Source organism: Neopsephotus bourkii, unplaced genomic scaffold (genome assembly GCF_033783945.1).
Source record: "Neopsephotus bourkii isolate Nb327-2 ecotype Australia unplaced genomic scaffold, CSIRO-AGI_Nbou_v1 NB_1526, whole genome shotgun sequence".
NCBI lineage: Eukaryota > Metazoa > Chordata > Aves > Psittaciformes > Psittacidae > Neopsephotus > Neopsephotus bourkii.
In genome coordinates, this window is record NW_026902002.1 from 2388486 (window position 1) to 2399394 (window position 10909).

The 10909-nt window shown below is 40.8% G+C and overlaps 1 protein-coding gene across 4 annotated transcripts in view; it reads left to right on the forward strand.

The window, feature by feature from the left end:
• HSPBAP1 (HSPB1 associated protein 1) overlaps positions 1-10650 on the forward strand; it is a 40191-nt gene extending 29541 nt beyond the window's left edge. For 2 of the 4 annotated variants that reach the window (XM_061370100.1, XM_061370101.1), the window contains exons 6-8: positions 6776-6859; positions 9722-9832; positions 10042-10650. In XM_061370100.1, the coding sequence (XP_061226084.1) occupies positions 6776-6859; positions 9722-9832; positions 10042-10599 (753 nt within the window). In that variant the 3' untranslated portion in view covers positions 10600-10650. The remainder of the gene's footprint in view (positions 1-6775; positions 6860-9721; positions 9833-10041) is intronic. The other 2 variants (XM_061370102.1, XM_061370103.1) reach the window with 1 other exon arrangement.
• The last annotated feature ends 259 nt before the right edge of the window (positions 10651-10909 follow it).

Sequence of the window (10909 nt, forward strand, 5' to 3'; positions counted from 1 at the left end):
TTTGCAGTGTTCATTGCTCTGATCACTGAAGACAGTGGAGTTGCCACTTCTAGAGCCTTTTCAGTATTCGCTTACCAGATGTTTTCACCTTTTCTGACCTGCCAGCTCAGAGACTTGTGCAAGTGTTCCCTTGCCCCTAGCTGGCAAACCCAGCTGCCTTTGACAGTTTAAAAAATGGATTTTACTAATCCAGTTAATTTTGAGGAGGCAGAGTGAGGAGCACTCCTGTGAACTGCTGAGATAGCACATTGGAGAAGGATAGTAGTTTTCAACAAGAGGATCATGCCTATCAACTGGGAAGAGTATGCTCTTCTGCTGTTGCAGTGGCAAATAGGAAATCTGTGATCAGCTTTTATTGTTTGCCTTACATTAGCTCCTAGTCATACTTCCTGAAGCAGATGGTTAGTTTCACATTCTGCACTTTGTAAAGTTGCAGTGTTCAATAATTTAAAGCAAAAAGAACAAATTTTTACAACTGATAAAAATGCCACATCCATTAAGCACTGCATTATCCATGATCCCCAACACTATTTCAATTTATAATCTCATTTGGAATGATCAAGTATGCTAGCAAACCTTTAATATTACTTAATTTTAATTAGACTTAAAACAATTACAAATTAATCTTGCTAGGAATAAAAATCTTGAGCCAGCTCTGTAATACAACTTGCCTGCATTGCCATGAAGGAGTCGCTGTGTGGATTTCTAGGGGGAAAGTAATACAGAAGCAACGATGGAGCAGTGATGTATTACCTTCATCCATTTTATCAGTTCCTTTGGGGTTTTCCATCATCTCATCCAGAAACTTACAGGGCAGATGTCTGGGGACTGCTTCCATTTGATGGAGAGGAAAGGAATGGCATAGAACTGCTTTGTTAACAGGGAAAAGGATCCCTAAATAATAACAGTCTTGATATGTGCTTAGCAGTGGGTTTCATGTAGAATTAATACAATCACTACAGAATATGCAGCCAGCCTTATTTTGTAATAATACATAGCATCTCCATTCCTTCCCAGAGGGTATACAAAATATTTTTTTATTAGATATTATAACAACAAGGGATTGAAAAACGAAGACAAAGGTTTTCTTAGGTATTCAGGAGAGTAACTGTGTGTATGGCAAGTGAAGCTTTGAATATCAAAAACTTAATGTGTCTAATGCCACCTTCTGGTCACTGTTTGCTACAAGCCATTTTTCTGTACACATCTAAGGCTTTAAAGCACAATTTCTTCGTATGACACTGTACCAATGCACAACGTGAACTTCAGTTGCATTCTTTGTGCCCTTCACTGTATTGTTCAGAGGTCAGTCACTGCTATGAATTTTGGTAGTTGGCTGAGACTTTAGGTTTTGTAAGATTTTATCCTGTACTTAACCAGTGGCTGCCAGCTGTGTTTCCACAGAAGCCTTAATGCAACTTCTGGTTATACATTAGTGACCTGGTCTCAGTACAAATTATGATAACATTTAGATATCTAACTTACTGAAATAGCTAGCCAAGTAGTTCAAGGGTTTGTGGATATAGTCTTGTTCAGCTGCAAAGTTACAAGCTCAAGTTGTAACACACAAATGTAGGGGCTCCTTATAAAAACTTGTACCTGCTTACCTATGTGGTTATTAGAAGACTGTGTGGTAAGTGTGGAACAGGAGGTGGATTTGCACTCACTGCCTATTTTTAGTAATACCTTGATTGCTCTCACAAATAGAAAAATAAATACTGCTTGAAATGCTGAAAATGGGGCAAAATTTTTCCATTCTAGTGTCTTCCACCCCACACTCTGGGACAAGTGTTAAGAGAGCTTAGGATCTGCCACCTTCAACTTAAACCCTGTCCAGGACAGATGTCCTGTCTGCCATCAGTGGGAGGAACCTGGAACCTCTACATGGCGGTTCATTCTCTCTGTCTTACACAATTGCAGTCCTGCAGGAACATTCCTCCCATCTTGTCTTTCAGCACACGCTATAAAAGGAGCACATAGATGCTTAACTTTTTTGATGATTAAAAGTAGGAAAAATTAGTACCACCTGAAAAGGCTACAAAAAAAAACAACAACCTGAGATGCTATACAAATACAGAATGATTGATCATTCTTTCCTCTGCCCAATGTCTCACCAGCTTCTTGCTTCCTTCCTGCTCGTTAATGTAATTGCTCTTAATCCATCTTCCTCTTAATCCATGTAACTAGACAATGGTAAAAAGACTAGAAAGCACATCCCAGCTTGTATGAAGATGGACAAATAAGGCTCCACACATTTGCCCTCCTAGTGGGGAGCAACCAGCTTGTACACTGAGCTTCCATGAGCAGTGCCATTCACTCTGATGCTGCCCCAGGACCCATGCTGTTACAGGCAGCACTCAGCTGCCCTGCTGCCTGCTCTCTTGCTTCCTGGCCTTGTGTCTCAGGTGCAGCCTGGAGCCAGAGGAGTTGCAGCACAGTCCTATACACCAGAGGTGCAAGGAAAGGCCTAACTGAGCTAGTCCTGGAGGCATACCAAGTGCAAGAAAGATGCACCTTTACAGCCATGAAAAGCATTGTCACCATATGGGGGAGCAAATACTTTTAAAAAAAGATCAACATTACAGTTTGCTTGCTTCTGAAAGTCTATAAACAAATGCATCTCAAACAGTCTGTGCCCTTGACTACAGTTATCACTAAGTTCCTGCATACAGCTGCAAGGTTTCCTCCTCCTGTGCTCCTGCTGTGGTACCTAACATACCGTGGGATCCTGCTCAGCAGCCAAGGCTCTCAATAACTCAGGAAGAGCTCTGACTTCCAACCTGAGCAAGCAGAAATAAATCTTTGTAAGTCAGGGAGGGGTTTCCATATGTGCCACCTTTAAAACAAATGGGTGAGAACTTCAGATTGGGCTTAAAGAGCGGAACAGTGTGAAAAAAACAAGGAAAATATAACTGGTACCGAAAAATGTGTTGTAGTAAATCAGGAAATGTAATAATTCAAACTTTTGAAAAGGCAATGAAATGTTCCATCTACAAGTATACAAAATACTTTTTTAAAGGGTTTGCAGTGAAAAATTACTTTTTTGGAGAAGAGTTTAAGTGATTTGCAGCATCATACACAGTAGATGTTTGATAATTCTGTTTCAGTGAAGAAAGACAGAATAGAGCTCTGTAGTGTTCCATATGAAAATTCCCACATGGCCCCAAGTCACCCCATAGAGAAAGAAGAGAGCCCAGCTCAAGCTCTAGACACCAAAACTATTGTGTCCATCACAGAAGAGGCAGAAAGGTCCAGGAGCTGAATTTACACTAGAGTTGCTGATGAAAACAGCCCTAAGCCTGAAACACACATGGAGAACCCCACAAGTGCCCAAAAATCAAACTGATGGTGAAAGCTTCCAGTTCCCAAGTCTACTTTTCCATCTCTTCCCTAAGCTTCTGTAAGTCCCTCACCTGTGTCCCTATGGACACAGTATGGTAACAGCCACATTCCCTTCCTGCTCACCATGCTTTTCCCCAGCCTGTGCCTGTGTTTCTGATGTCAGTAGCCCTTTGTGCGCTGTTTCAGCACATGGGAAGACACCAGCTCAGGAGGGAGGAGACAGGTAGGGTAAGCAGCAAATTCCTAGCACCAGGGCAGCCAGGCACCAGCTGGGACCTGGCATAGGCTAGGGTGGCAGTACCTTCACAGTCCTCATGTGGTGCTCCCACACAGTTGTCTACACATTTATTTATTTATTTTATTCTTCATTTCCAGGGTTGCAATCAGCTCTGGGACTTGTTTGCATCCCCCCACACCCCCCCATCTTTTTCTTCCCATTACGCTGGCATTCTGCCATCCTTTTCTTCCTGATTTACCCAAATATCTTTTTCTAATGAGCATAAATTTCTTGGTATAGTATTTTACTCCAGGGTATGCTCTCTTTTTGAAGCAATTCCACCTTTGCTCTACCTTTGCACTGTATCGAGTTAATCATGTCCATTGAGAATTTAAACGTGTTCTGTTCTCTGCACTGTACAAATCTTCAGCATTGCTTCACTTGCTCTCCCAACTGTTCTCTTGGTTTCTTTGCTCCCGTTACAGACCAGAATGTTGTTTTATCTTCTCTGAGGTTTCTGTCCTACTTTGACTTCATCTGCTATATTTGCCTATCACAAGCCTAAATATTAAAATTATCTGGTTGGTTGCCATTTAGATCAATATCTTCCCAGCCCACAAAGCCAGATATATTCTGTAGAAAGCAGGCTAACACAAGATTATCTCTTGACGTGGAATACTTCTTGATTTTGCACTTTACATTTTCCCTGTAAAATGTTTGCTACGGTTTTGTGTACCCGTGTGTTATTTCACTGTGGTTTAATTTCACATTTGCTATTGAAATGTAGTTTCAGATGTAGCTAATTCTGTGTCCCATATTCATAAACAAATGGAAGTCTGCTTTATTTTATTGTGGAGATGATAGTTGTTTGTGGATTTTTTTGCTTCTAGTTTGCAAAGCTAGAAGAATACTAGTTCGTAAAGGTGGAATAATCCTACTCCTCTCTTTGCTGGATTTTTTTCTTTTATCTTGTGTTAGTTCTGCTGCTCCCCTTGCCAGCTGGATTTTTTGCTTTTAATTACTTTTTTTTTTCCATTTCTTTGTCTTCCTTAAAGTTTCAGCCCTGAGCATTTTCCAGTATCAGTTCTTTTGCTGCTATTAATCTTTATTTTGTCAAGCATGAGCTTGCCCAAAAATAAAAGAGGGAGAGCAAGGGGAGAGCAAGGGTCTTTATGGTACCCGTTTTGTCTCTTTAAGCCACAGCTGTGTAGCTCTCCTATAAAGTGCATTAGCAAACAGTGCCAGCTGCTGAAATGCACAACTTTGCAGTTATTACCCATAATCTCTTGGCAAGTAAAACCTTATTAGTCTCTGCAAAGGCGAAGTTCCTTCACTTCAGTTTGAAAAGACTGGACTACTTGGGGGGGAACATATTTTCCTCCTAGTTATACCTCCTCTTTCCAAATCAGTCTGTCTCTGCTTTGCATTTGAGTCATGTTGAGCCAGCACATTCCATACCTAATTTCCATCTTGATTTTCCAGGCAGACCCTCTTACTGAACCGTTTATACACTTGCCTTAATTTGCTTCTTGGTTTTGTTCTCTTACTACATACTCCTTCTGCACCATACCCTAATTCACTAGTGCCTTCATCCACTTCTTCAGCATGTTGCAAGCTCACTCTTCCTACACAAGTCTCACAGGAAGCACCTCGTTGTTGTAAACAGCTACTTACTCCAGAAGCTAAGACACCTTCTGCTATATAGCAAGTTTTTCAGGCTTCATCATTACATCCTGTCATTTGGAGGGCACCCAGATTCTTTAACAGTCTAGTGTAAGATCCCCCTATAGAACAGAGGAGTGGGGGGCAGGGGAAGGTTTGTATGATTTGATAGTCAATGAAATGTGGGCAAACGCTAACACTAACAAACTCACTATAACTAATGCAGCTGCACTTGAAAGTGTAGGTTTCTGTGCTAAAAGCACCATTCAGAGTTGTTTAGTGTAGAAAATGTGTTTTGGCTTCAGTGTGTGTAGTGTTTTGTCCACTTTTAGATGTCAGGAATAACCAATTTGTGATATTTTTCAACTAGCGGCCCTCTGCAGACTGACTTCCTTCTCTGCTCTGTATGCTGTACTGGATTAAAGTATGATTTCCAAATGTTTTTGACCTTTAGAGAGCTAATGCAGGTTTTGTTTGACTGAAATTAAAACCTGTGGAGTTTCAATGTGGAATTCAACAAAATGTGGAGAACATTTTGTCCCCTGGCCCAAAAACGACTTTGCTCTGGTTGTCCTATAAGTAACTGTTTACGGGACTAGGCCACAGTTATTGTTCCCTACACAGACATTTTCATTAGTGTTTTGATATAATGAAGCACAGGACTATGTAGGAAGCAGAACATTATTTTAAATAATTTGCGTCTACCAAGAAAAAGAATTGTCTGCAATTCAGATACTGATCATTGCTTTACTTTCCCCATTCTGAAGGGTATATTTTTATCTGTGTCCTACCATTTATATTCCTTGTCAAAAACAATCTTTTATGCTTTACTTGATAGTTCTATGTTAATCTAATGCTCAGTAATCTGTAAAGCTTGTCCTATATCATCAAAACAACATTAATGTCTTTGTACCATAAAAGCCATGGGTTGGAATCAATTTTATGTCACAGCTATCATCCCAATATAGTTGTAAAGCTTTCCTCTAAACTAGATTGTCATGGTTCCTGGGACACGCTCTTTTAAAAGCCTGTCTACTAAAAATGGCAAGTTTAATACTGGTGATTATTTACAGAATTAAAGCTCCATATCATGAGTCACCTAGATGAGCATTAGGATACCTAGTTTTGGGGGAAGCCAGCTGGCAGTCCTTCTACAACTGGGAAGTCTGGTCAATTGGAGAGTCTACAGAATACTGCTTGGCTGAGACTTTCTCTAAAGCCCTGCTCTACTGCTACACCAGCTGCACTCCCTTCACACAGCCAGACCTTGCTTACCTAGAGCAGTTATAAGGTTACAGACCTGCTTCACATGAGAAGGAGTTTAGATCAGAGCTAATTCTGGATCATGTCCACTTCTTACGTAATAGTATTGATACAATGGGAGGAGAAGGAGGGTTGAGAAAAGGCTCTTTAGAGGAAAGAAATAAAGATCACCTCCTACCCCACCCTTATTCCTTGCCTCATTCTGCCTCTGCATCCCACATCACCTTAAACAAATCACCTTATCTTTCTTCAAGCTTCTGCTAGTATCTAATGCAATGTCTCCATTTCCAGGTCTTGTTTGTTCCAAGGCATTGGTGGCACTATGTGGAATCCATTGATCCCATCACTATCAGCATAAACTCTTGGATTGAACTGGTATTTTCCTTTTTGTGTCATGGTGATGTAGCACTTCCATGTCTGCATGGATATTTGTCCCTTGCCTGCCCTATTTTGGGTGTTCTGTATTCAGAGGTTGGGGAAGGAAGTGCCCTTATGGAGACAGCTTTTCCTGAAGAACTATCCAAGGTTCCGAATCTGAAGCCCCAGTTCAGCAGAAATCACATTCAAGTTTACCTCAGTCAGGCAAACAGCTAAACACAAGCTAAACTTTTCATGTCCAATTTCTTACAGGCTAACTAGCTTTGTGCTGAATGGGGGACAACAAAACAGCAACTTCATCTCAAGCATATGCTTACATGCAAAGCTAAATTAGAATTTAAATTGGATTAATGTGATAGGAAGGGGGTGGCAGAGGACTTCTAAATTTTAATTTCTTGGTAATAGTTTTGATTTGCCTGGAGTTGGATTTTCTCAAGTATTTAATTAATTTTCTTTTCTCCAGGCTTTGAGTTTTCTTGCTCATGTTAACCAGTATGTATCGAATGGTTCCAGGGGTACCAGGGTAGTTTGGGTTTGGATGGTACCTTTAAAGGTCATCTAGTCCAAGCCCCCTGCAGGGACATCTCAATGCTCCAGAAAGTGTTCTGATTCATATTACTTTATCATGAATCCTAGCTTAATATAAATGAAAACAAAGACCCTTTGAAATAGACTGTGAAAGCTGCCTCCCTGAAATACATAGTGTTTCCCCCCTTCCCCTTATCTTTTAAAAACCTTTATTAGATTGGAAATCTACATGGAGATGAAGACCCCATAATACATTTCTCATACCAGCATCAAACCAAGCAGTTGCAGAGCAGGGGAGCTTGCTTGGGTGTTTCCCTTATGAAGAAATTTTCCAAATGAGACTATGTACTTAGAAAGATCAGAGGGCCCCAGCCCAAACCAAGCTCTCACATAGCCCTAACTGTAGTCAGGCGGTGCCTAGTGCCAGAGAAACACCTTGATGTCAACACACGCACTTGTACCCTAAGCTGGGCCTCAGGAATTGTCCCCCTCTGGAGGAGCACGTCAGGGTTAGATCAGTTGTGCTAGACTGGTATCTCCCAGGTGGCTGGGTGGTGCTTTAGCTGCAGCATTTCTAGCTGTTCTTATGTGCTGCAAGAAAAAAGAATGAAATAGTGGAGCTAAAACTTCATGGCCTTTCTTGTCATAAAGATCTTGGAGAATTCACTAAGACCCTGTTTGATGACAGCTAAAGCATGTAGTGGTGTGCCAAAAACAGAGGAGCGTTTGCTGGATCTTGCTAGTGAGTGACATGTACACTTGCCTTCCCGAAATATCAAAAGCTGCCATAAGCAAGTGTTGCTTTTGCAACCCAGATGAAAATTACTTATAGAAATTGTCCCTATAGCTGTTGGTGTTCAAACAGCACTCTCTGGTGTTAGGCAACCCATCTATAATAATAAAATCTGACATGGATGCTAAAAGACAATACTGAGAACATTTCCATTACCAAATCAAGCAGTTCTTGCTTGCAGCTGTTACCAGCTGCTTTCACATTGACAGATGTGAATCGTGCCAGCATTTATAGTCCTAGTGAAACCATTAATTATATTGGCAAGACTTTAGAAGTTTAATTTGCTTTCAGCTGGATGTGAGCTACTCAAAGTATTCCTTGCTTCCTAACATACGCTCGTGCAATTACAACCCTGTTATTCAGCAGACCAGGATGAATACCAAGAGTGCAACACCTTAAGTAATTTCCACATGATACCAAACTCAGTTTGGGGAATTTGTTATATGAGGCCATTAACAAGCCAAGCATCCAAAGCGATTAAATGAATGCTAAGAGCATGTCCCCCTGCTTCTACCCCAAATTCTGCTCAGGGTTCCAGGATGAATTACTGCCTTTCAGCACTCATACTAGCAACATGTATGGTGTGCTTGCGGTGTTCCCCAAAGTCACAGTTCAGAGCTGACAGGGTTACATGTTTCCTCCAAAACTCGTATGTCTTAGCATCTTAAAGCAAATTTATGTTTCCACTCCTTGGCACTTGGTACTTTGAAATGGCTAAACCACACATAGAATCCTAGAATAGTTAGAAAGTCTTATTACCTCCTTCCACATACCCTTCCCTTCCACATACAAAAAAAATCGTCAGTTAAGTGGGAAAGAAAGCTAAAAAAAGATCGTAGAAAGTTTTGTCCTGCTATCCCAAGCTAGCTGGTGTCCAGCTGCCTGAGGGAATAATGCAGGAAGTGAATGCCTGAAACAATGACTCAGTTACTTCATTTTCAGTTTTGCTGGAGAGCTTTCATAGAAAACATGTTTTCCTTCTGCTGAACTGCAGCAGTATGTCAGCTGCTGTTACATGATAAAATATTTCCTGAATTTCCTTAAGACTCACTTTTGTGCCTCTATAGCCCCTAGATAGTTGCTGCCTTGCTGTAATACCCTGCATGTTTTAAGTACTTAAATTAGACATAATATGTATATAGATAAAATTTCCTATGTGCTTCCCTGGTTCTTCTAGTCCTGAACAGCTATATAACTGCATACATTAATTGCTAAATTTGCATTGTAATTTCAAGCACCAAATTCAATTAACAGAACACTAATAAAAGGAAAGATTATATACACAACTAGAATCTATTTTTTGCAAATCCTTATTCAGATGAGTAGTTACACCAAAGCCTGTGCTGCTACCCATGCGGGTGCAGTACACAAGTAGGAGCATCACAAATCTGAAGTCTTTCGCTGACTTTGCATACATGAGTAGGGCTTTCAAACCAAGCCTATAATTTACTTTTTCCCAAGATCTTCCCAAGAGCCAGCTCTGTGGAGAGACTCAAGTGCTAACCTGTCTCCAAACACTTTCTCTTCCCTTGAGGCAGGATGCAGATCATGAAGCCCGCGTAGAAGAAGCGATAACTCGAATGCTGGTGTGTGCCCTAAAATCAGCAGAAAATCCCAGTGATGGCGATCCCTGGCTAAATCCCACAGAGGTAAGCCCTCTCTTGCTCCCATTATAGCAGCGATAATAGAGAGTTACTGACATTTTGCTTAGCTTCCCCTGAGTCTTTCTGCTGCTTGAGAAAAAGAGTTTTAAATTCCTTCCCTTCATGTAACAAAAGTAATTCATGGACGATAATCATGCAACACTGAATTGAAACACATCGCCTTTTAACTGAGTATATCCTGGGTGTTTTTTTAGGTTGAGGCAACATCCCATGAAATCAATCTTCAATACCTGAATAAAGCAGTGTCTGCATATTTCAAGTGTCAAAAGGCAAGTGAATCAGAGCAGCCATGTTCCAGCAGCAGTGATGCAGAGCAAAGGACAATTGCCTCGTGCAAGAGGAAGAAAAGGGAAGTTGGCTGTGAACCAGGGGGCTGCAGATTACTAACCCATGAGTTTGGCTTTTCAACATTTAAAGCAGAAAATCTGCAGAAAATACCTTTTGGGCCTCATCTTATTCAAGTTTTACCACAATCTCAAGAAACAAGCTCCATAGGTGCAGTTGCAGTTGAAAGTGACTGTAGAGATCTTCTCCATGAAAATGAAGGAGGACATTTTGGAAAATTACACTGCACAAGGAAGCAACTGGCAATGAGTAATGACTGTGAAACGCCTGCACATCAAATGGGTTCAGACGGCAGTCCAAATGCATCACAGACAGACCTTTCTACCAATGATTTGCTAGACTGTTTAGTTAATCCGCATGTCATCAATTTAGTGGCTCGACTGCTGTTGGAGAGAACAAGAGTTTAATGCTGAAGTGCTTTATCATTTCTGAAATAAAGAAATCAAATGGCAGCCTTATTCTGAGTGTTTAAGGTCTGTAATAATTGAATGCTTCATTTCAAATATCTTTTAAATACAGATACAATTAATGGTTAAGTGGCAGATGAAGTTGTGCTGAAAGAAGAGTAACTGCTTAATGATAGCTGGGAAGAGAAAGATGTGTTTAGTCAGAGAGCTCCCCAGTGTTAGGAGCAAAACAGAACATACACAGTTGTACTCCCCACCATACTATGTGGATGGGATCATTAAAGTGCTCTACAGCTCTGAGTATGGTTTG